The 26545-nt window shown below is 42.5% G+C and overlaps 1 protein-coding gene and 1 long non-coding RNA gene across 2 annotated transcripts; one reads left to right on the top strand and one right to left on the bottom strand.

Annotated features, from left to right (window-relative positions):
- Nucleotides 1-4061: 4061 nt before the first annotated feature.
- On the bottom strand, nucleotides 4062-24329 carry LOC123656579 (tyrosine-protein phosphatase non-receptor type 4). Its single transcript, XM_045592250.1, has 16 exons — nucleotides 24054-24329; nucleotides 23118-23246; nucleotides 21485-21698; nucleotides 17846-18054; nucleotides 17231-17383; nucleotides 16065-16303; nucleotides 15491-15637; nucleotides 14798-14925; nucleotides 14357-14505; nucleotides 12782-12887; nucleotides 12023-12265; nucleotides 11550-11666; nucleotides 11071-11294; nucleotides 10207-10339; nucleotides 5386-5597; nucleotides 4062-4777 (listed from the first exon to the last, which is right to left on the bottom strand). The coding sequence occupies exons 1-16, from the start codon at nucleotides 24201-24203 to the stop codon at nucleotides 4706-4708; spliced, it is 2625 nt and encodes an 874-aa protein (XP_045448206.1). The 5' UTR covers nucleotides 24204-24329; the 3' UTR covers nucleotides 4062-4705.
- On the top strand, nucleotides 24196-25255 carry LOC123656581. The gene is made up of 2 exons (XR_006743563.1): nucleotides 24196-24346; nucleotides 24930-25255. It is a non-coding gene; the product is annotated as an uncharacterized LOC123656581 (long non-coding RNA).
- The last annotated feature ends 1290 nt before the right edge of the window (nucleotides 25256-26545 follow it).

The raw sequence follows: 26545 nt of genomic DNA, 5'->3' as shown, positions 1-26545 counted from the left end.
GCGCAAATTTTGACGAGCTTTTGTTCTAGAGATCTCTGCGCCATTAAGCTGCACAGAACGCAAGACCACAGCCTGCCGGAGATGGTGATCGCGTCGGCCTACATGCCAGAGGCTGACGCGCCACCGCCGCACGACATGGCACGGCTGACAACATACTGCGAAGAGTCCGGACTGCAACTGATTGTAGGCACTGACTCCAATGCACATCACATCCTCTGGGGAATGAAAACAACAAACGAAAGAGGTAAGCTCTTAGTTGAATATCTGATGACGACTAATCTACAGATCGTGAACGTGGGCTCCGAACCCACATTCGTGAACAGACGTAGTAGGACAATCATCGACCTAACACTAGCCACAGAAGCGGCCTCTGGAACCATCTCCAACTGGCACGTATCCGATGAGGCATCGTGCTCAGATCACAGATGGATACGCTTCGACGTGCAGGTAAACACAGTCCCAGCAGTCCCTAGGCGTAACCCACGCAAAACCAACCGCGTGCATTACGTCGAGAGACTGGAGCAGCTGCTCAGCGAGCAGACATGCCCAGACAGACTCGAGGGAACAGGACAGATAGAAAAACAGGTAGATATGTTAACTAACAATATTATAGACTCCTACCAAACTGCATGTCCCTTATCAATCCCACCGGAGAACAAAGTGAACTGGTGGGGGCCTGAACTGGAAAGACTCAGGAAAAAGGTAAGGCGACCCCTAAACAGAGCAATGAATACATGCGCCGATCTGGACTGGGACAAGTATAAGAAGGCCAAGTCCAGATACAAGAAACGTTTAAGGTATAGAAGTACCGACTCGTGGCGCAAATTCTGCAGCAGCGTGGAAACCTGCGAACAGGCCAACAGGGTAAGGAAGGTTCTCGTTAACCAATCTAGCCAGTTGAGGGGCTCCCTGAGAAAGCCGGACAACACCTTCACGAGCACGCTGGAAGAAGCTGAGACCATTCTGGTGCAAACGCATTTTCCAGGCTGCCGCATTATGCGGTTGGTCGATTGGCTCGAAGAGGATGTGACCCCAACAGAGGAGCAATGGGAGTATGCACTCAAGGTAGTAAGTCCACCAAAAGTTAGATGGGCTATCAACAGCTTTGACTCCTTCAAATCCCCAGGGTTGGACGGGGTCTTCCCAGCACTTCTGCAGTGGGGAGGCAACCAACTGACCCATAGGCTTACCGCTGTCTTGGTAGCGTGCTTAGCTCACAGGTACGTGCCAAAGCAGTGGAGGGAGGTAAAGGTAATCTTCATCCCCAAACCGGGAAAAAGTGACTACTCCGAACCCAAATCCCACAGACCTATCAGCCTAACATCGTTTCTGCTGAAGACCCTCGAAAGGCTGTGTGAACGGGATCTGAGAGAAAACGCCCTGGCTACAGTACGCCTACACTCACACCAACATGCGTACAGCCAAGGTAAATCAACAGAGTCAGCTCTACATGCAGTGGTCAGCAAAATAGAAGAGGCCATTGAAAACAAGGCAATGTGTCTCGGCACCTTCATCGACATAGAAGGTGCGTTTGACATGACCAACTTCACCAGCATCTCGTCGGCCCTGGTTAAGCACGGTGTACACCCGGTAATGGTTGACTGGATAGGTAACATGCTCAGTAAGAGTCATCAGACTTACATCATCTGGGACACAACATGCACTGGTGGTTAAAGGATGTCCACAGGGAGGGGTGCTCTCCCCACTACTGTGGAACGTGGTGGTGAATGACCTTATAACCAGACTGAACCAGCACAACTACTTCACGATCGGGTATGCTGACGATATTGCCATTCTAATTAGCGGCAGAGTCAGCAGTACCGTGTGTAATGTTACACAACAGGCGCTACGGATTGTGGAGAGATGGTGCATAGACAACGAACTTACCGTCAATCCCAGAAAGACGGAACAGGTAATGTTCACTAACAAACGACTACTGGGGAACTACAATCCCCCTAGACTGTTCGGAACGGAGCTGCAGTTCAGCTCGGAGGTGAAGTATCTAGGAATCATTCTAGATAGCAAACTGAACTGGAGCAGCCATCTCAACAGCAAGATTGACAAGGCCACAATAGCCTTCTGGCAGTGCCGCAGAATGATAGGTAAAAGATGGGGTTTATCCCCGAAAATCACTCTGTGGCTGTACCAGTCCGTCATCAGGCCAATTATCAGCTATGGCGCAGTGGTTTGGTGGCCGAGAACCAAACTAATCACCGGCGAAGCAAAGCTACAACGACTTCAAAGGTTAGCTTGCATGGCGACTACGGGCTGCATGAGGACCACCCCGACTGCGGCCCTGGAAGCCCTACTGAACTTGCCGCCGCTGCATCTGTTTATCCAACAGGAGGCGGGAGCGGCCGCGGTAAGACTCAGGAAGCTAAACCTATGGAGAAACGTAAAAGTAACACATACAGGTATACTTGGAGAACTGGCGAACAGGGAACCGCTCATCGAAGCGGTCACCGACAGAATACCCAAACAGTATGTATTCGACAAAAAATATAGAATACAATTACATGAAGACCCAGGGGAAGGCATCAACCCCAAGGAGCTGAGAATCTTCACAGACGGGTCGAAAACATCAACAGGTACAGGTTCTGGGGTTTACTCAGAAGACCTGAATATCAACATGTCATCGCCATTGGGAATCCACAACACCGTCTTTCAGGCGGAATGTATGGGAATCATAATGGCTGCAACAGCGATCACGGCTAGAGAGGTACAGGGTTTTCCAATCCGTATTCTTTCCGATAGCAGATCGGTCCTGCAAGCCCTACAGAGCGACACCATGACATCGGGGCTAATATACGAGTGCCATCGAGCTCTGACGAGGGTAAGTGAAACAAACACCATTATCCTCCAATGGATAAAGGGCCACAGTGGATCGCGAGGCAACGACGCGGCTGACCGACTGGCGAGGAATGGATCGGAGATGAGGGTCTACGGACCCGAACCCATTCTACCTCTGCCTTTCGGATGGCTGCGCAGCCAGCTGCGACACAACACCAAGGTAATGCACCAAGAATATTGGACAAACCTAACCACCTGCAGGCAGACCAAGGAAGCTCTTCCGACGATCAACCCAGGATTGTCCCGCAAACTTCGCGGCTATGGGAGAGCCCAGCTCCGACTACTGGTCGGGGCTGTTACCGGACATGCCTTGCTCAACAAACACTTACACAACTTAGGTGTTACAGACAGCCCCCTATGCAGAGCGTGCATGGAGGCAGAAGAAACGGCCACACACATCCTGCTGGAATGCGGTAGTGTGGCGAACTACAGGGCGATACACCTCGGGACACCGAGGTCGCTCCGGGAAGTCGTCGGCAACGCAAGGGGTCTGCTAGGCTTCCTCAAGGAGCTAGGCTGGCATGAATGAAGCCCCCAGCCTACCACGCAAAATAGGCGCACTAAGTCGTCGAGTTGCGGAGAACAGCCCGTTGAAAATCAATCAATCAATCAATCAAATGTTATTGGAGCTCTTTCCAGACTGATTATTGGGGTAGACAGTGTTAGATCGACTTTCATTGGGTTTGGTTTCCTCATAACCTTCCCTCACATGTCGTCTCTCACTCAACCATAGACTGTACCATACAGTTTTTTGGTCCTTCGAGGATTCACACAGACAGGTCCATACAATACAATTAGAAAATAATTACAGAAATTAAATTCGTTGTGAAGGCAAGAAATACCTACTTAGTGTATCTAGTTTAGTAAATCGAATATGTCTAAAAATAAATAAAAGAATTAACGAAAATAAATTAACATAAATTTTATTTTAACATTGATATGTTTTTTCGTTATCTATTTTATTCGAGTTTATCATATCTTATTAAATAAAATACGTATCGGTATTATTACAGTCATTATTACAATTATACAAATTGCACAAAATTATTTTTATTTAAGACTTTTTAATAATGTAATTTTAAACGGGGCTTATAATTTATTGTTTTTAGTTTATTGTAAGTCATAATAAAATTTTATTACATACAAAATAATATACGTGTATGATGTATGTGCATTTAAAATTTGATAAAACTGAGAATTAATACAAAATGTATTGTTGTTTTTTTTTCTTCGTTTAATACCCATTTTATCCGTTTTTAACAATGATCGTAAGCTATTGGTTAAATTATTAAATTAAATATTTTTACAGATTTTATAAAGAGTTAATACATATTTCGATATAAATATTACAGTATGTAATAAAATCATTTTATTCAATTGAAACTTTGCAGCAATTGTAAAAATAATAATACTACAAAAGTATTGTATGATTAAACTAAACATTTAATTCTTTAGTTAGTTCTCAAATATTTACAAAACTGGTGACACAACACGCTGTAGAATTTATCTAGAAGTGGCGCCTATATAGGTTTTACGTATTCAAACATAGTATGATATTGAGAACTTACAAATATGTTGATTTTTAATGACTTTAGACAATTATCGGTAAAATCCTGTTTCGATTGAGCACGATATAACCATTTACATTTTACTTAACACTTTGCTTCACTATTTACAGGCACTGGCTGTGGTTATATGGCTGCTCTGTATGGAAACTTCTAGAATATCATACAGAAGAATATATTTTTATACACAGTTATAGTTAATAGACGGGTTTGCAATAGAATACCGAAGTTACCTTAGTACATATATGAGCTAGTGTATCATAAAATTCCCCGTAGGGAATGCTTGGTCATCAGTTGGATGGGTCGGTGAGTCCCATAGCATAAGCCGCTTGTATGCTCTCACATACGAACTTGTATTGACTCTGTGGTAAGAAAATACACATTTTTTTATTTAATAAGAACCATCAATAGAATTACATGTAAATAAATTTTAATGAGATATATGCTTAGGTATTATATATATAATTCCTCTTAAAGGTAGTTACAGCATGCGCTTTAGACAATTAAGTCGTCTGTCTATCATAAAATAAACATTCAGGGTTCAAGAAAAAAAAATGTAAAATAAATAGTTAAAAATAGTATTTAAGCAAAATTGGGATCATTAAAATTTCAGATAAACTTGGTTTCAATTTATTTTTCAAGAGTGTTTAATTATTGCTGGTGTATATGTAGTGGTTTGAACTACAAAGAACCATAAATATATCTTGTTAGAAAAAATATATGAGTCACAGATCGAGGGTGAAATTTTTGACACAAAAAGCTTACCCACAGAATATAACCACAGATTGCATGCAAATCCTTATTACTGAAATTTAAGTGTATTTTTCTGTCCAATAGAAACTCTAACCATTTTAAGACTAATATTAAAAATAAACACAAGGAAATTGTAATATATTGTTACACTGTAGAACAAAAACGATGTGAGAAATCAGTTAAAATTTGGGACCATAAATAGACAATTTATACTCACAGCATTCTGTATACACATGGGTCTCTGAGTCCTCATAGCCCTCACTAAATCCAAGGGATACAAGGGCTGTCTCCTTGCTAATAGTTCTAGAGCGGTTTCTGCCAATATAAGGGCACCAGTTCTGCCCACCCCCGCTGAACAATGTACTATCATAGGAGGGTCCAGTACTCGTTCCTCTTCACTGTTCTGTTCTTCGACCGTTGTTGGTATAACTGTAAGAAAGATAGGTTTTAGATATTTTTTTAATTCATTTTTTTATATTACTGGTTTGGCAAATAAGCATACGGCTCATCTGATGGTAAGCGATAACTGTAGCTTATAGACGCCTGCAACACTAGAAGCAACGCAAGCGCGTTGCCGACCTTATCCCCAATTTTCCAGAAGCTCTGGTCACCTTACTCGCCAACACGAACACAACACTGCTTGAAAGCAGTATTATTTAGCTGCGATCTTCTATAAGGTCAAGGTGCTACCCCAGTCGGGCTGCTCCATATTTTGAGCAGGAAGTTTCCTGCGGTGCCCTACCTCAGGTTCTCGTTCACCGAACGAACTGCGATGAGCACCGCAATGAGCACACAGGGTAGTTACCGTCGCGCCGGGCCCGCAGGCGCGCGCACAGGCGCGTGAAGGCGACGAAGGCGGGCGCGTCGTCCGGCACGCCGTGGTCCGGCCAGCCCGGTACTGCAGCTGCCACACCGCAATGAGCACACAGGGTAGTTACTGTCCGGCCAGCCCGGTACTGCAGCTGCCACACCGCAATGAGCACACAGGGTAGTTACTGTCCGGCCAGCCCGGTACTGCAGCTGCCACACCGCAATGAGCACACAGGGTAGTTACCGTCGCGCCGGGCCCGCAGGCGCGCGCACAGGCGCGTGAAGGCGACGAAGGCGGACGCGTCGTCCGGCACGCCGTGGTCCGGCCAGCCCGGTACTGCAGCTGCCACACCGCAATGAGCACACAGGGTAGTTACTGTCCGGCCAGCCCGGTACTGCAGCTGCCACACCGCAATGAGCACACAGGGTAGTTACTGTCCGGCCAGCCCGGTACTGCAGCTGCCACACCGCAATGAGCACACAGGGTAGTTACTGTCCGGCCAGCCCGGTACTGCAGCTGCCACACCGCAATGAGCACACAGGGTAGTTACCGTCGCGCCGGGCCCGCAGGCGCGCGCACAGGCGCGTGAAGGCGACGAAGGCGGGCGCGTCGTCCGGCACGCCGTGGTCCGGCCAGCCCGGTACTGCAGCTGCCACACCGCAATGAGCACACAGGGTAGTTACTGTCCGGCCAGCCCGGTACTGCAGCTGCCACACCGCAATGAGCACACAGGGTAGTTACTGTCCGGCCAGCCCGGTACTGCAGCTGCCACACCGCAATGAGCACACAGGGTAGTTACTGTCCGGCCAGCCCGGTACTGCAGCTGCCACACCGCAATGAGCACACAGGGTAGTTACTGTCCGGCCAGCCCGGTACTGCAGCTGCCACACCGCAATGAGCACACAGGGTAGTTACCGTCGCGCCGGGCCCGCAGGCGCGCGCACAGGCGCGTGAAGGCGACGAAGGCGGGCGCGTCGTCCGGCACGCCGTGGTCCGGCCAGCCCGGTACTGCAGCTGCCACACCGCAATGAGCACACAGGGTAGTTACTGTCCGGCCAGCCCGGTACTGCAGCTGCCACACCGCAATGAGCACACAGGGTAGTTACTGTCCGGCCAGCCCGGTACTGCAGCTGCCACACCGCAATGAGCACACAGGGTAGTTACCGTCGCGCCGGGCCCGCAGGCGCGCGCACAGGCGCGTGAAGGCGACGAAGGCGGGCGCGTCGTCCGGCACGCCGTGGTCCGGCCAGCCCGGTACTGCAGCTGCCACACCGCAATGAGCACACAGGGTAGTTACTGTCCGGCCAGCCCGGTACTGCAGCTGCCACACCGCAATGAGCACACAGGGTAGTTACTGTCCGGCCAGCCCGGTACTGCAGCTGCCACACCGCAATGAGCACACAGGGTAGTTACGGTCCGGCCAGCCCGGTACTGCAGCTGCCACACCGCAATGAGCACACAGGGTAGTTACTGTCCGGCCAGCCCGGTACTGCAGCTGCCACACCGCAATGAGCACACAGGGTAGTTACTGTCCGGCCAGCCCGGTACTGCAGCTGCCACACCGCAATGAGCACACAGGGTAGTTACCGTCGCGCCGGGCCCGCAGGCGCGCGCACAGGCGCGTGAAGGCGACGAAGGCGGGCGCGTCGTCCGGCACGCCGTGGTCCGGCCAGCCCGGTACTGCAGCTGCCACACCGCAATGAGCACACAGGGTAGTTACCGTCGCGCCGGGCCCGCAGGCGCGCGCACAGGCGCGTGAAGGCGACGAAGGCGGGCGCGTCGTCCGGCACGCCGTGGTCCGGCCAGCCCGGTACTGCAGCTGCCACACCGCAATGAGCACACAGGGTAGTTACCGTCGCGCCGGGCCCGCAGGCGCGCGCACAGGCGCGTGAAGGCGACGAAGGCGGGCGCGTCGGCCGGCACGCCGTGGTCCGGCCAGCCCGGTACTGCAGCTGCCACACCGCAATGAGCACACAGGGTAGTTACCGTCGCGCCGGGCCCGCAGGCGCGCGCACAGGCGCGTGAAGGCGACGAAGGCGGGCGCGTCGTCCGGCACGCCGTGGTCCGGCCAGCCCGGTACTGCAGCTGCCACACCGCAATGAGCACACAGGGTAGTTACTGTCCGGCCAGCCCGGTACTGCAGCTGCCACACCGCAATGAGCACACAGGGTAGTTACTGTCCGGCCAGCCCGGTACTGCAGCTGCCACACCGCAATGAGCACACAGGGTAGTTACCGTCGCGCCGGGCCCGCAGGCGCGCGCACAGGCGCGTGAAGGCGACGAAGGCGGGCGCGTCGTCCGGCACGCCGTGGTCCGGCCAGCCCGGTACTGCAGCTGCCACACCGCAATGAGCACACAGGGTAGTTACTGTCCGGCCAGCCCGGTACTGCAGCTGCCACACCGCAATGAGCACACAGGGTAGTTACTGTCCGGCCAGCCCGGTACTTCAGCTGCCACACCGCAATGAGCACACAGGGTAGTTACCGTCGCGCCGGGCCCGCAGGCGCGCGCACAGGCGCGTGAAGGCGACGAAGGCGGGCGCGTCGTCCGGCACGCCGTGGTCCGGCCAGCCCGGTACTGCAGCTGCCACACCGCAATGAGCACACAGGGTAGTTACTGTCCGGCCAGCCCGGTACTGCAGCTGCCACACCGCAATGAGCACACAGGGTAGTTACTGTCCGGCCAGCCCGGTACTTCAGCTGCCACACCGCAATGAGCACACAGGGTAGTTACTGTCCGGCCAGCCCGGTACTGCAGCTGCCACACCGCAATGAGCACACAGGGTAGTTACTGTCCGGCCAGCCCGGTACTGCAGCTGCCACACCGCAATGAGCACACAGGGTAGTTACCGTCCGGCCAGCCCGGTACTGCAGCTGCCACACCGCAATGAGCACACAGGGTAGTTACCGTCGCGCCGGGCCCGCAGGCGCGCGCACAGGCGCGTGAAGGCGACGAAGGCGGGCGCGTCGTCCGGCACGCCGTGGTCCGGCCAGCCCGGTACTGCAGCTGCCACACCGCAATGAGCACACAGGGTAGTTACTGTCCGGCCAGCCCGGTACTGCAGCTGCCACACCGCAATGAGCACACAGGGTAGTTACCGTCGCGCCGGGCCCGCAGGCGCGCGCACAGGCGCGTGAAGGCGACGAAGGCGGGCGCGTCGTCCGGCACGCCGTGGTCCGGCCAGCCCGGTACTGCAGCTGCCACACCGCAATGAGCACACAGGGTAGTTACTGTCCGGCCAGCCCGGTACTGCAGCTGCCACACCGCAATGAGCACACAGGGTAGTTACTGTCCGGCCAGCCCGGTACTGCAGCTGCCACACCGCAATGAGCACACAGGGTAGTTACCGTCGCGCCGGGCCCGCAGGCGCGCGCACAGGCGCGTGAAGGCGACGAAGGCGGGCGCGTCGTCCGGCACGCCGTGGTCCGGCCAGCCCGGTACTGCAGCTGCCACACCGCAATGAGCACACAGGGTAGTTACTGTCCGGCCAGCCCGGTACTGCAGCTGCCACACCGCAATGAGCACACAGGGTAGTTACTGTCCGGCCAGCCCGGTACTGCAGCTGCCACACCGCAATGAGCACACAGGGTAGTTACTGTCCGGCCAGCCCGGTACTGCAGCTGCCACACCGCAATGAGCACACAGGGTAGTTACTGTCCGGCCAGCCCGGTACTGCAGCTGCCACACCGCAATGAGCACACAGGGTAGTTACCGTCGCGCCGGGCCCGCAGGCGCGCGCACAGGCGCGTGAAGGCGACGAAGGCGGGCGCGTCGTCCGGCACGCCGTGGTCCGGCCAGCCCGGTACTGCAGCTGCCACACCGCAATGAGCACACAGGGTAGTTACCGTCGCGCCGGGCCCGCAGGCGCGCGCACAGGCGCGTGAAGGCGACGAAGGCGGGCGCGTCGTCCGGCACGCCGTGGTCCGGCCAGCCCGGTACTGCAGCTGCCACACCGCAATGAGCACACAGGGTAGTTACTGTCCGGCCAGCCCGGTACTGCAGCTGCCACACCGCAATGAGCACACAGGGTAGTTACCGTCGCGCCGGGCCCGCAGGCGCGCGCACAGGCGCGTGAAGGCGACGAAGGCGGGCGCGTCGTCCGGCACGCCGTGGTCCGGCCAGCCCGCTACTGCAGCTGCCACACCGCAATGCGCACACAGGGTAGTTACTGTCCGGCCAGCCCGGTACTGCAGCTGCCACACCGCAATGAGCACACAGGGTAGTTACCGTCGCGCCGGGCCCGCAGGCGCGCGCACAGGCGCGTGAAGGCGACGAAGGCGGGCGCGTCGTCCGGCACGCCGTGGTCCGGCCAGGCCGCGTACTGCAGCTGCCACACCGCGCGACTGGCGCCGCTCGAGCTCTCCTGCCGCGTCAACAGTACTAATGATAAAGCCTTTCTTATTTATATTCATGACTTATTATAATGAAACAACTGTTTCAGGTTATATCGCGGTTCATTGAGTTTTTTTAATGCCCAATGGACAGTGGAGAGGGAGGAGCGTCCTCCCTAACTTAATAAGCCGCGATAAAATCCGAAAAGGTTATTTATGGTTAGTTCGCGTTTAACGAGAAATTAATACATTTGATCTCTAATTACTCCTGGGGGTATTGGGGATTGGGTCGGCAACGCGCTTGCGATGCTTCTGGTGTTGCAGGCGTCTATAAGCTACGGTAATCGCTTACCATCAGGTGAACCGTACGCTTGTTAGCCACGCCGTTTATCACTCACTTTAGCCTAATACAGTCTACTGCTGGACATAGGCCTCCACAAGTTAGCGCCAACAATGGCCTGAACTCATGTGTGTTGCCCATAGTCACCACGCTGGGCAGGCGGGTTGGTGACCGCAGGGCTGGCTTTGTCGCACCGAAGACGCAAGAACTATTCTTGAAATAACCAAAATCTACAACATACATTCCAACTTTGAACTTATACCCAAAACTTGATACAATACTATCCTCATTATCTCCTTTTGATGTTTTTGTACTAACTTTGGGATTTTGGTAGTGTTAAAGACACCTGACGCGATTTCATTTAACCAACACTATTAACACATTAGTAATCAAATGCAAATCAATATATATTATGCTCACCTTTATTGTCATCTCTCTTCTGATGTAATGACCAAAGTTTTGTTCGCTATTCGTAAGGACGGAAAGAGTACTGGTGGCTTTCAAAGGTGTGGTTCCAACTTTGGGCCAATATTGGTGACATTTCGCTCGACCCCGTTCTACTAACACTGTTAACATAACTATTAAACTACTCTCGCTTTCCCAAACCATCTGCCAGAAATCACCAACTGTTGATGCTAAGGGACCTAAAATGCACAAAAAGGTTTTATTTAAATAAATTTCTAGCCAAAATCATACGTAAAAGTATATTAAATTATCATTTTAAGGAAAGTAAACAACTATAATTTTTTTTTTTTTTTTGTTATAGTCGAGGTAATTGCAAAGATATAAGAAAAAATATGAATGATCAAATACTATTAGGTTACGGTATATCAACTATCATCGTTAAAACAATGTATAGCTTAAAATGTATTAAATATTAAACAATACTACAATATTACCTTGAGTAGCGATGTATGTCAGTACTAGATCTGAATTGGGTATTTCCATGTTTATGTACGATGCGTTTATGTAGTCGCCAGTCGGTCCATTTTTTAATATCACACGTGTTGAATCATCTATAAAAATAATTGTGTTAAAATGAATGTACTTATAGAAATTCCAGATAACACTTTAAATTATTAAAGGTAATGGAAAAACTTTTTTATTATTCCTGCTTAATTTCGTTATTTTCAATCAAAACCAGGAAAGTTGTGGGAGGTTGGACTGTTCTAAAGGTTTCCTTTAAATCGATCACAATTAATTATTATGAAACATACAATTAGTCCCTCTAGGCTTTAAGGATAAGACGGATGAATATTTGTGTCCACAATCTTGTAATAAACCTTCTAAAAGAAATCAGTTTTGAAATTGACGGAAAATTGGCATTTTTGGATATCCTAAAAACTTAGAAATACTTTTTCAGAATACTTACAAGGCGCTATATCCCTGTATCTGTTCTTATTAACGTTCTGGGGCAGTTTGGAGACTGAGGAGCTCTCATCAGCTAAACGTCTCAGTAGAGTATCGTACTGTCTCAAAGCGGCTCCGCTTGCCAGTCCATCACCCAGTAAAAGCATGGACTGTTCCAAAGCATCGCCTTCGAACTTGCCCGACCCTATGGGTACGAAACAAACCGCCGGTTCTTCTGGCCCAGTTTCCTCTGCGTCGTAAACCGCTGAAATAAATAAATATAAAATAAACACTATACACCTAATGGCATCCAGTACGATTTTCTCCTGTGTCGAGGATTCGAAAACACAATACACAAGCACATACGCTGAGACTACAACAATCTATATGACCATTACAAATGTTTGTCATATGACCGCTTTGTTAACGTGTCGTAAAATGTAAATATAATGTTGCTTGTTTGATTAATTCAATCTATCACATTGCTGGGAATAGGCCACTTCCTCCATGTCGAAACACACACAGAAGATTTATTTATTTGATATATGATTACACCATTATAAATATGTATACTCGGATAAATTAATCCCTTTTAAATAGCATTGTTTTACTATACTAATAGTTTTCGATAAATTTGATTTGTGTTCAAATAAAAAGGAATAATACAACAAACTCATTCAAACTCAACTTAACAACTACTCACTCTACCACTCAAACTCACTCAGGACATACAAGTATTACGTTATTAACAGATTTACTACAAAAACAATCTTCAACTTACCATTAGGTTTCACTAGTAAAGTCAGAACGCCTTTCGTATTTCTAATCATTTGGACGACCTCCTCGTGCGTCATTTCATCCACATCTTTACCGTTTATTGATATGACCTGTGGAATAAATTAAAGGTAAATGACTTAGCTCTCGAGCAATTTATGTTCTTTGAAAACATTTTGAGGTGACAACGTCTAATCGATGAACGACAGCGTCATGCACGAAAAAGGATGACTCGTTGCGTTACGCTCGTTGTCCCGTTACACTCAGTGATAGTATATAGAATATACTATCACTCGATTGGACTGTACGTCCGAGGAGACGTTTTGTTATGACGTTGTCACGTTAAACTATCGTCCGTAAACCAACTTTACAGACAACCAATTTTTTTAAGTTTTATAAAAAGTTTGCTAACCCAGCATACTTTGCACTGTTTAGCACGTTAGTTAATGTGCAAAATTAAAAAAAATGTTTAATTTGTTAAAATTTTAAAATTTTTTTGCTCGTTTCTTAATTTTTTATTCCTTAAGAATCAATAAAATCACGATTAGTCTCTCTCGAGTAATACGCTTATAACAATGATTATTTTTTTTTTTTTTTTTAGATTATATTTAATTATTTATACTTTAATGTTTTCTATATTTTTACCTATTCTTTAGAGTTAATGGCTTTTAATACGCTTCAGCCTGTAATATCCCACTGCTGGGTATAGGCCTCTTTCCCCATGTAGGAGAAGGATGCACAATCACCCAGATCACGGCAAACATCTGTATCGCCAATACAAATGTTTGTCATGTGCGGGGATCGAACCCGCAACCGCCAGCGCAACAGGTACAATGCATGACTGTGACCGTTGCGTCAACGCGGGGTCCGGCGCCAATAGCTTTCAATAGTGCCAAACTATTCCGTAAAAAGCTAAGAACATTAGAAATAAAATATGATCACATTTCGTAATACATTCGCATTGACGCCAGCCAAAGAATAGAGTATTGTCACTTGTTACGTCACGTAATGGCCCTAAAGTCATCACAAATTAGGGTCGTGTGACGTCATCTGGTAGCCCTCTTGCATATGCGCGACAACAAATTAGAAAGCAATGTAAATGCACGCAGCGTTAACGCCCTAGTCTATGAATAATAAGAGGTTGAAGATAAATAATAACGCGATAGTCTATGAATAGCAACGCATAGTCGTATGCGGTGTGATGTCACCTGATCGCTTTCAAGCAGGCACACATGAATGGCTACGAGTGTGGGCCTTAATGTATAAGGTATAAGGCTTAGAGTCGCTAAACAAGTGTGTGAAGTCGCCTGATAGCTTTACATACGCATGAACAACGACGAGCGTGAGCCTTAATATATAAGGTATAAGGCTTAGAGTCGCTAAACAAGTGTGTGAACTTACTTGATCGCTTTACATACGCATGAATAACGAGCGTGAGCCTTAATATATGAGGTATAAGGTTTAGACTCGCTAAACAAGTGTGTGACGTCACTGATCGCTTTACATACGCATGAAAAACGAGCGTGAGCCTTAATATATAAGGTATAAGGTTTAGAGTCGCTAAGCAGGTGCGCGTCGTGACCTGGTCGCCCTCCTGTAGCTGCGCGCGCGTGCGCGGCGCGACGCGCGACACGAGCACGGGCGCGCCGCCGCCGCCGCGCACGTTGAACCCGAAGCGCCCGTCCGCGCCCGCCGACAGCCGCACCGCCACCGCGCCCTCCGCCTCGGACACTGCGACCCAAGCGTTTATTATTATACATACACACATTCAGCCTGTAACATCTCACTGCTGGCCATAGGCCTCTTTCTCCGTGTTGGAGAAAGATCAAAAAAAAAAAAAAAAAACTACACGTTTCGTTTATGACCCGATTTTTTTTTAAATATAACCGGATTTTAGACCATTAATTTTGTGCTAAAATATTGTCTGTGTGTTGGTCTCAAATTAATAATAAACTGCTACCCATCTCACAAACGTTAATATTTAAAATATTAGTAGTTTCATATTTATATTATGACTTACCACCATCACCATCACCATCACCGTCGCCGGTATCGCCATCTTCCCCTCTTTCCGGCGCCGATTCAGACTCAGATTCGTCTACATACGTGAGCGGTACGCGGAGAGCTCGTTCTAAGAAACCACCGTCACTGCTATTGAACAAAAAAAAAAGGTTAAATTAAGACAAATGCACATTGCTCCTATTCGATTTTTTTATTATTACTTTATTTACTTTTCTTGAGTCTCTAAAAAAATTCAAAATCATGAGAAATAATCTCGAGACCCATTATAACTTTATGTACAAACGATCTCCACAAAGTAAATTTCATAATTAAAAACGAAAAAAATATTATTAAAGTTTTTCCATAAAACATATCTTTCTACGGAAAAAAGACAGCACCAATTTAAACATTTGTCATCCCGTTTGCCGTCAGTTTCGTCATTTTTTCGTGATTCACTTCACTTGAAATACCAAATTCAAATAAAATACAACAATGTTAAATAATTACGAAAAACCGAAAACAAAAACTTCATTATGAAATATTTCGAAAATGGAACGCATCAACTTATACGTCGCGCTCGCCACAAATGATTTTGAAAATGGAACGTATCCACACACACGTCGCGCTCGCCTCAAATTATTTTGAAAATGGAACGCATTGACTCAGACCTCGCGCTCGCCGCAAATGATTTTGAAAATAAAATGCATCAACTCACTCGTCTCTCTCGTTGTCGAGGGCGTCCCCCCAGGCGGCGCGGGGCGGGGGCTCCTCGTGGGCGGTGACACGCGCCCCCCGCGCCGCCCCGGCGCTCTGTGCCGGCGAAGCCCCATTTGATCGTTCGCGGGTACGGGAACTGCTACGGCTGAAATTTCAAAATGGGATTTAGAAGTAATTTTGACATCGATATTATGTTCTATTTTTAAAATTAATAGCGATATTACGATTTCATAACCTGATTTGTGAACAGAAGTTAATTTTCAATGAACTCTATTCTAAATTTAAAAAAAAATGTCAATAATTTTTTTTTGTCTCTGCAGTAAAGCAGCTATGCTATGTTATGCAATAATGAATCGTCACTGATCACTGAATGATAAGTGATCGTTAGCTTAGTTAGCCACGACCCTTGACCAATTAAAAGTCAATAGGCCAATTAAAATTCAAAAGGCATAGCTAAGCTTACTTTCTTAAAATTTATACAATCATTTCTAAAATTAAATCACCAAGAAAATTTTAAAATAATTTTAAAATAAATATTTTATTCATACAAACAAAAGACAATGAAATATTACCGAACAAAATTCCTATTACTCGATCGAGATCGTCTCGCATCTTCCAAAGCCTGCGTTTCAGTCCTCGCCACAGTGGGGGCAGTGACCCCCGCTAGGGCGCCCAGGGCCCCCAATAAGGGTCGTCGTCGAGGGGCCCTTAAACGGAAGAACCCATGTCTCTCAACGCTACAACGCCAAAGGGCCTTCGCTGCACGCCCTGAACGCATGTTGAAACCCAGCACTGTGTCGTAGGATTCTGACTGTATGAAAAATGTTAAGGATGAAACTATTTATTAATTTAAAAATATTATCAAGTGAGTATATTTTAAAGACTACATTTATTTATTTATTCACACTTTTCTCCACCAATACAAAGTTTTAACAATAGTACAGATGATATAAGAAAATAGAAGTTGCATCAGGCTCTTTTCACGCATAACGGACCACCTTGGTGTCTAAATGCGGAAAACCGAGTCCACAACAATACAATAAAATACAAAATACATCAGGCGGCTTTATCGCTAAAACAGCGATATCTTCCAGGCAACCTTTGGGCAGAGGAATAAACACAGGGAGTGTAGGATGTGGCGCAAATATATTATGTAACAGAAATATATACAAATACATATATATCTATAAACAACTTGATAACTTTTAAATGAAAGATTAAACGTCATAACATAAAATATTGATATGAAAACTACTCATTTTAGAGAAAGTAGAAGCAATTAGACTAATAAAAAATTTACAGAAGAGTTAGGAATATGTTTTAATTACAAGACATTAAAGCATGTAACATTATTGTCTTCTTTTTAGAATTTTACCAATATTATAAATAATTATAATGATATACACCCACGTACAGTACTATTACTTTTTATATTGTCCTTTGCTTAATTGGCTTGAAGATATTGGTCTACTAGAAAAGGCACTTAAACTAGACCTTTTGATTATGTAAAGCGTTTTAGTGTTTTATTGTTCTATTTTAAATAAGAAATTAAAGAATAGACTCTGTCGGTACTATGTCTGTGTAGTCATTTGTATGTTTTTTTTGGTAAAAATCTATGGAATAACTTCGATTTACAAGTTATTTGTTTAATGAGCTGGAAAAACCCTTTCTACTACCTTAATAAATAGCCGTGAGAAGTGAGATCCTATGAGTTGTATATACTGTAAAATTAGCTTACTGGTTCTCGTTTCAGCTGAATAAAGAACTGCTTCTTCTTGAAAGAAATCTTGACAATTTTGCTCCAAGAAAATGTGTTCACTCTGATATTGTTCTGAAATACGACTATACCGATTGACGTTACCCCAATCAGTATGTCTTTTCCATTATAATCCTGAAAAAATTACCAATTAAAATGAGTATTCACTACTTAAACATTTTTAGAATAAAGAAATGATGACTTTATTTTGAAAGTTTTTTTAAATTTACTAAAACAATATTAGCTCTAAATTGTATTTTTTGTGTCTAACTTATTATCAAAAATTATAATGTTTTTTCTTTTAATAATTAAATAGAATTTACCTCAAGATATCCAATTTTAATTCAATAAAACAAAAGTAATTTTGATTAATGTATTATTATTAAGTTATGAAAGAAATTTAGCATAAAATTATTATTGTTGTTATTATAACTGATTTACCTATAATTCGAATGATTTTGTCTGTATTTTACAATATAATTTAAATACAAAAACCACACATTGTCACAAGACTAGTTTCTTGTCTTTGAAAATACAAATGAAAAATAATTCTAAAAAAATAAATTAATATCACAATCTATACAAATAATCCATCACCTTTGCAGGATGCGATTCCACACCATAACAGTCTAAACGTTTCGCATGTTCTAGAAAATTAGCCTCTGCGTCAGCGGGTGACTGTCCTTTATGCAACTTATGTAATTCTTTTATACGCCTCTCATCTTCTGCGGTTTGTTTTGGTAATAAACATAATTCAGACAAATAGTTTGGTTGGTGTTCTGTTCCATTATAATCTCCTAATTCCGCTGTAAAACATGAATGAATAAATGACATATGCTTCATTGTACAGCATAAATCATAAGTATATAGTATAAGCTTAGTATACAACCGATGGTCTTATTATACAACTGATCACTAACAGAGCGATCTCTTCTAGGCAACCTGTGTGTGTGGAAACCAAAATGTAATTTGTATACATATAAGGTAAATAATTGATTTATAATTAATTATAAATAAACAGTACCCTCTCTACTTTTATTATGTAGCAATAATCTTATTATTAAATTTTTGATTAGTGTGTAAAAAAAAGTTATATGTATGAGTAAGTTACATTTTTGATATGATATTTAAAAAAAAAAGTTTAGAATTCCTAATGTGTGGGTAACACAAAAATAAAATCGTACAAATTAGTTATATCGCACCTTCGGTGGAACAAGGGCGTATCTTACAAAAAATCGTAAAATGAGTTAAATATGCAGAAATGCCCAAAAAACACTTCTGGACACACTGGGACAAAGACTCCCATTAGATTCACTTTAAAAGTCCCTACACGGCAATAGTGTCTTTGTCATTTTGGATCGAATTGGTGGGCGTTTTGGCGCGACATCGTCTTATTGGTCAGTTGCGCCGTTGCCCCCGCGCGCAATGTTTTTATCTTGGAGCGCCAAAGCCGCGAAGGTAAATATGCCTTTTGATATTTGATATTCCTGGAGAGACAAAGTCATATTTACCACACTTATGCCTTTTTCGTGAGCAAATGTTTGGAGAGACAAAGCCATTGCAACATTTGTGACTTTGTGCTTCCAACATTTTTATTATTTTATAGTGTTATGAACAAATGTGGCGTTGTTATTCCAATACATGTTTTATAAAATAGGCATAAAAACAATTTATACTTTCTCATACCGAATTCCTTTCTAACTCTGAGTAGTTACACATAATAGTTGACAAATAATTTTTTTTTTAATTTTAAAATGGTGTTGCTGTTTAAACTCTGAAGCTTTATTCTAAGTTATACAGTTAAATTTTCAGGGAAAAATGGGATCCCGAAGTCGAAAAGTTTTGATGATGTTAAATGATGACAAAGACATTCAGAATATCGAAGAAATGCATGTGCCTCAAATTGATAGCATCCCAGCCATCATTGAAGACCACCAAAATAAAAAAATCATCATCATCATCATCATACCAGCTCATGGACGCCCACTGCTGAGCATAAGCCTCCCCTAATGCTTTCGACGACGATCGGTCCTGCGTTGGTTCTTTTTTTTTGGCAGCGGGTCTTGAAGAACTTAGACACCACCGCACGGGCAATTTCCACCAGCCCGTCGTGGAGCTCGTCCACATCTACGCAGTCGGCCAGGCGACAGGCCAAACCGATTTTGGAGTTCGAGTTGAAAGCTCTCGGGGTTTTGAATCTGAGCAGGCGCAGGTCGGAGCGCAGACCCTATAAGCCGACCCCTCTCAAACTTGACATCGATATTCAATGTGCCTCGGACAAGTCGGTGATCACTTCCTGTTTTCACAGCATTGATCATTGAGACATCACTAAATATGTGCTTATCCGTCGACATGATAAAATCTATCTCGTTCCTGACGGTGCCGTCGGGACTCAACCAGGTCCTTTTGCGCCGTTCCGGCTTCCTGGAGAAGGAGTTCATTATAAAGAGTCCCTTCTTCTTCATGAAGTCAGTCAGTAACCAGTCCCGGGAGTTCCGTTGCTCGTATCCAAATTGCTCCACTCACAACTTATCACCGCATCGTCTGCTTAGCTTCGCATTGAAGTCCCCCATCACAGTAGTGTAGTGGCATGTAGAGCTATGTATGACTGTAGAGATTTCCTCATACATAGCTTCCACTTCGTTATATGGATGTGTCCAGGTCGGTGCGTAAACCTGTATGACCTTTAGCGAATACCGCTTGGATATTCTGAGTATAAGGTACGCCACCCTGCTCGACACTCTCCTGACGACGTCGATGTTGTTGACGAGAACCTTGCGGACGAGGAACCTGACACCACCCTGGGACTGTTGGTCGCCCTCCCGATAGTACAGCAGGTTGCCAGACTTGAGACATCGAGTCCTTTCTCTCTCTCCGGACCTCAGATAAGCCTATAATATCCCAGCTCAACCTGCTGAGAGCTTCTTTCAACTCAATGAGCTTCGCGTCGGTCCGCAGCGTCCTAGCGTTATATGTTGCCAGGGCCAAGTCTCGTCGTTGGGTGTGGTGGCCTGGCTTCTGCCGGAGATTATAGCCTCCTGCCCCGCCGTTATCTAGGCCTCCACCGTAGCCAGGACTAGCGGGGCCGCCGGGGACTGGGGGACAATTTTTTGTCGTGTCTGCCATTTAGGGGGATTTGGCGTAATCGCCACGCTTGCTAGGCTGTGCTTAGAAGGCGCTGCTGCCCACCCTCTAGTGGTTTTTCCTCTATCGCCTCTTACGATACCCACGGGATGAGATGGGGTGAAATTACAGATGCCTTTTTAAGGGATAGATCTCGTGCTACGTTATTCATTTGTTTTCTATGAAAGCATAGTTGCTATTATTATTTTAGTTTCTTACATACGTTTTCTTTTTATCGTTTTTTTTTTTTTTTTGTTAAATATTTACTGTAAAATGCCAAAGTGGTCTGTACAACAATAACTATGAAGATTGTTTGTAGTTTTATGTTTGTTAGTTTTGATTTATTTAAGTGGAGTTAGTAAGTGAGTTTAATTTGTAAGAGTAAAGTAAAAACGGACTGATTACTATGGACAAAGATTTTATAACGTTAATATTGACGCTAATTTTAAAGGCAAGTTCCAAAGAGTTTCGCTAGAGTTTTTTAAGATTTTTCAACAGAAGTTCCTAAAAAAGATGTTTAATTATAAAATAAAACATTTTTTGCAACAAATAAACTAGTTTCTATTTTTCAAAATCTTCAAAACACGAACGATAAATATGGTCATAATTACAAAACGATTTAAATGTTGGTGGAACAAAGGCATAAATGTACACCTTATTTTGAAAAAAATATTAATAGTAATTAACAAAAAATATTTGGCACTTGCAAACTACATGGCCATATTCACAAATAAATAGGTCGTATTTCATACAAAGAACAAACACTTTGAAGCAGTACAAAGACGAATAATACGACTCGGAATGTAAAAAAAACTTTAAAATGGCTCTCCTGTAAAATTACAAAAAGTGGAGTTGAGCCCTTGTTCCACCGAAGGTGCGATATGTATGATTTACTACAATCATATCAATCATATTCACATAAAGTACTATTGTGACAATTAAAACTTATCTTAATGTGTGTTAATTTATTTCCATACTTAAAACTATAAATTAAAATATTAAATTATGATATTACGAACACTATAATCCATAAACTTTCAATATCATATCTTGACATTGTACCTACTTTCGTAATGCAATTAACAAAAAATTTACCCAATAGTCAAAATTTACCTTGTACAGTAAATGAAGCCAACAAAAGAGCAGTGTTCTTCGGAGCTGACATTCTACCATCAAGTAATAGCTTTCTCAATTGCAAACACAGGAGATATCTCGTGAACTCTTCTGATAAACGACAAGGTTCAGGGGGGTAAAAACGTACTGCCAACCAAAACTGAGCATTGACACCAACTTGTTTCTTGACCGATTTACCAGCATCTAGCCAACGCTGAAATAAAATAAAAATAATAAGCTGTACCAATATTATAAGCAGAAAAGGTTTGAATTTTAAAACGTTTGTATAAAATAAACTCAAAAATGACACAATTGATTTCAAAATTCTTTCACCATAAATACTATATTATCACTAAGTGACATAAGCTATATTTTAATCGACGAAAAGGGTACAGCGAAAATCATCATTACAGCCTATACAGTCCACTGCTGGACATAGGCCTCCACAAGTTTACGCCAAAAATAACGTGAACTCGTGTGTTTTGCCCATAGTCACCACGCTGGGCAGGCGGGTTGGTGACCGCAGTACTGGCTTTGTCGCACCGAAGACGCTGCTGCCCGTCTTCGGCCTGTGTATTTCAAAGCCAGCAGTTGGATGGTTATCCCGCCATCGGTCGGCTTCTTAAGTTCCAAGGTGGTTGTGGAACCTTGTTATCCCTTAGTCGCCTCTTACGACACCCACGGGAAGAGAGGGGGTGGCTAAATTCTTTAGTGCCGTAGCCACACAGCAACAGCGAAAATATGGTAATTTAATTTTAAAAAAGTAACAAATAATGATAAATACATTAAAAAAAAATCTTGTACTAAACATTGCATGTGAATGCATTTACAACAAACTTAGGTCAGCAAAAACTGTATAATTTATGATTGAAACATGCAATGTTTTCATGTATTATTTTCAATTAGAAACTTGAATATCATATCCACGCATAGTACAAAAAATATGAATCAGAAGACTTCAAATTTATTTACCATAAAATATTTAGAAAGACACCCATTTCTGTTTTATAACAAGATTATTATACAAATAGTTAAAAACAAAAAAAAAAAAAAACATACCTGAATGACTCACAATGGACAGTACAAACAATAAAATATAGAAACAAGAAAACTTACTATTCAGTGAAGCATTATAAGTCATATGGTTTCACTTAGGGGTCAAGTAATGAGTCACTCTTGTTTAGTCTAAATGATAATAATTGCAGTGAATTTTGACATTGATAAGCTGTAGTGACTATGACACTTGTAATTACTGATTACTGACTGATTAGGAGGTAATCCTTATAGGTACAATAGGGTAATTTTTTATTAGGAAAGAATAGGAGTTTATTGTCATTTTAGGAAGTTTCTTTTTTACTAAAATTATTCCAAACTTTGCCTTTATTGACTACTTATTGTCTTTAGAAATGGGTGTTTTATGTGCAGTGCACTATACAACTGTTTATCATTTTTTGTTTTACTGCTTATCATAATTACTTGTAATTTCTTTATATTAATAAATAGTAGTTTTTTCTAATAATAAACAATATTGAAAATATTAGTCCATTATCTATAATATATAATGACAGTATTATTCCTGCTTAAGAGCAGACAGACATTATTTTTCAGAAAATTATATAAAAATATAAATTACCGTTATTTCAGTATTTGTCGCATTGGGAGGTGATCCATTTTCTGTGAATTGCAAACCAAAGTAGTCTTTTTCCACGAGTTCCAAGTGTTGAAACACATGCTCAAGTAGCACACTCCCTTTTGCCTTTTTCTATAAGTAATATTAAGCCATTATTTTAATTCTAATAAGCACAATAACCTATATTTGGTACATTTTCATTTAAAATTATTCTGACTTAACATAATAGGAACTATGATCCAATTTCCAAATTATTTATAGTTATTAAGGCAAATGCCTTAGAGGTATTCGAATCAAACCAGTAATGTAAATATATATCTGTGCCTCCTGCGACAAGTGATACAAGTCGAAAATTATCATTTTACAGGTGAAAGAAAACAAGGTCTCAAAAAATTCTTGTTCTTGAACTAAGTGGGCTAGGTTCAATTTGAGTATTTTCTTTTGTAGAGTAAAACACGCTCTTTCAATATATGTTTAAGTTTTTTTTTGGCAAATATTTAAGTTTAAAGGTAATTTATGAAAACACTTTTGAGTTACAACTCAAAAGTACTTTACACACATACTTTTTCACAATTATTAAGTAGAATATTCCTCAAGCAAAAGATAAAAAGGGTTATAACCCTTTAGATTTTTTTTGTACTCTCTCCTATTCACATAATTTACCTGAATTTTACTAGTTTACGAAAAATCTAGGTTCTAGGGTATAACTCTAGATATTCCCAAAAAATGTACTAAAATAATTGAGAAATTCAATATAATTGCACTTAAATCACTAAGCACCAAAAATAATGAAGAATATATATAAAAGAAAATAGTTACTTTTTTTGAAAGAAATCTCTCTATTAACAGTAATATAAAATAATTATTTCAATAACATTTTTAATATTTATAAGAAAATCACACAATATTTTTATATTATATGAAATGATTTGGACATACCTCAATTTGAAAAGATTGCTGTGTATCGTCCAAGAAAACTACAGTAACGTTAAAGATGTTTAGCTTGCGTTCTCGCGCTAGCTCCGAGGCGCGAACGTTGTATGTACCGCTGGAGCTGCTGAAGGCGCGACGCGACACACTCTCGATCATTTCATCGAATTATACACTACCGGATTCCTAACAGATAAGTCAACACCGCTGTTATCGTCCACTTAAAAAACTCAATTACGCATTCTCGTAACCTGCAACCTCGTGAATCATAGCCCTAACAATTAGCGACGTGTTTGCAGTAGGTATTATATCCTCATCTTCCCTAATGTTGACGTAACACGAACACTAAATCATCATATATATAATGAAATTTAACATTTTCATGTATTTATTATTGTTTTAAGAGTTATCAACATTTCATATAGCAGCGAAAGATATCGTCTTTACTTGAGTTTGCTAGATTAACACGAGTGTTTTGTTTTGTGTTATATTATTTACAAACAAGTGTATAATTTATGAAAACTACAAATAATGATTATCACTTCCCAGTCTTCTAACTTGACGTAAATCCTGTTTCGCCATATTGAAATTCTGACATTGACATTTACTAATATTGAAACGACGTTTTGTTTTTGCATTACGTAATATGATGCATACAATATCTCGGCACTGCACTGTAACTACTGTAAGACTAAGTGCTTTTTGTACTATTTTCATTTTTTAAAGACAATACTTATAATAAAAAAAATTGTCATACAATTAGAAGAACCAATTTAATTACCTATCGACAAACCTTTTAAGCCGCCTTTATTATTCAGTCAGCCTCTGAATTAATTGAAAGTTTCTATTGCTTGATAGTTTTATTCAACCTGTAATTTCCCACAGCTGGGCATAATCATCTTTCTCCATGTAGATGAAGGATCAAAGCTTAATCCACCACGTTGCTTCACTACGGCGGCGGTTGGCGGATTCCCTACAACCGAGATCGACAGCTTTACGGGCTCTCTGAAATACCAATTATGGTGGCGAGATCCGCAAGGAGAGACAATGAGATCAAAAAGGAATATTGGTAAAAATACAAATAAACCTACATTCCTAGTGGGAATCAGACCCACCACCGCCTGAGTTTAGCTATATTAATTTTGTTAACTTCTTAAATGTCTAATAACTTTAACTACACGTTGTAATAGATTGTAAACTAACTGACATTATCTGCTATTTTATTTTACTTTATATATATAATAATATACAATGCGCACATCATTGATTACGTATTATTTTCATAACGTTATGTACCTACCAACAAAATAAAGATATTGCAATATTTAGATATTGCATTATTTATAATATATTATCTTTAAGGATTTGTTTTTTGGTGCTTTATGGTATTCCTATTTATATATTTTTTATGAATATATTATAAGACTAGCGACCCGCTCCGGCTTCGCACGGGTATAAAATATAATTATAGCCTATGTCATTCACTGAAAAAATGATTAAAATCGATCCAGTAGTTTTGATTTATTCATTACTGCCTGTGGCCCGCACGCGTTAACTTAGAGTAAAAGCCGGCTGGAACCGCCGCAAACGCTACGTACCGCGATTTTTAAATCTGTAATATCTTCGAAAATATTCATTTAAATCATATGCTGTAAAAGGCCATATAGATCTATATTAAATAAAAAACATATTTAAGGTATTTAATTGGATAAGGATTAATGCTGTATTGGTTAAAATCGCTTCGAAAATTAGCCATTATTTGTCGTAAAAAGTAAATGACAAAAAAATGTTATTGTGGGATATCCATAAGAGATAGGTATATACCATCGCGGAGTTTTCTGTAGACCTTTTCAATGTGTACAATACTTAGTACATTATTTTGATAAATCTCGTAGGGTTCAGCCTGCGTTTGCAATTTAAGCGAAAAAAAAAATTATTATTTACGACATAACATTAGAAAACTCAAAAATAACAGTATTTCTCCACTATTTAATGGATGTTATTATACATATAAATCTTCCTCTTGAATCAATCTATCTATTAAAAAAAACCGCATCAAAATCCGTTGCGTAGTTTTAAAGATCTAAGCGTACATACATATGCAGGGACAGAAAAAGCGACTTTGTTTTATACTATGTAGTGATTTATAGGACTATATGCAACTGTTTATAGAGTGCTTTGTCTACAGTAATATTATTATTAACGTCTAATACACTATTAACAATTAGAAATATTAGAGACTAAAATAAAAATCTCAGATATAAATCAATAATAACCAACACAGACTTACACACGTTAAAAGTGTTAAATACACCAATAGACCAGTAGAAGCATATTTATGTAATTACTTGTTGTACTAAAAATACTACAAAGGAAATCGTGTGACCGTCTTCGCTATCATGGTCGATTTACTCGGAAACTACTTACTATTTACTACTTTTGTATACACAAAAGTAACAAGCATCTGAAGATATTGTATAAAAAATATGAAATATTGAACT

Source organism: Melitaea cinxia, chromosome 9, assembly GCF_905220565.1.
Source record: "Melitaea cinxia chromosome 9, ilMelCinx1.1, whole genome shotgun sequence".
Classification (NCBI taxonomy): Eukaryota; Metazoa; Arthropoda; class Insecta; order Lepidoptera; family Nymphalidae; genus Melitaea; species Melitaea cinxia.
The sequence above is the reverse complement of the archived record's forward strand: the minus strand, read 5'-3'. Positions and strand labels throughout refer to the sequence as shown.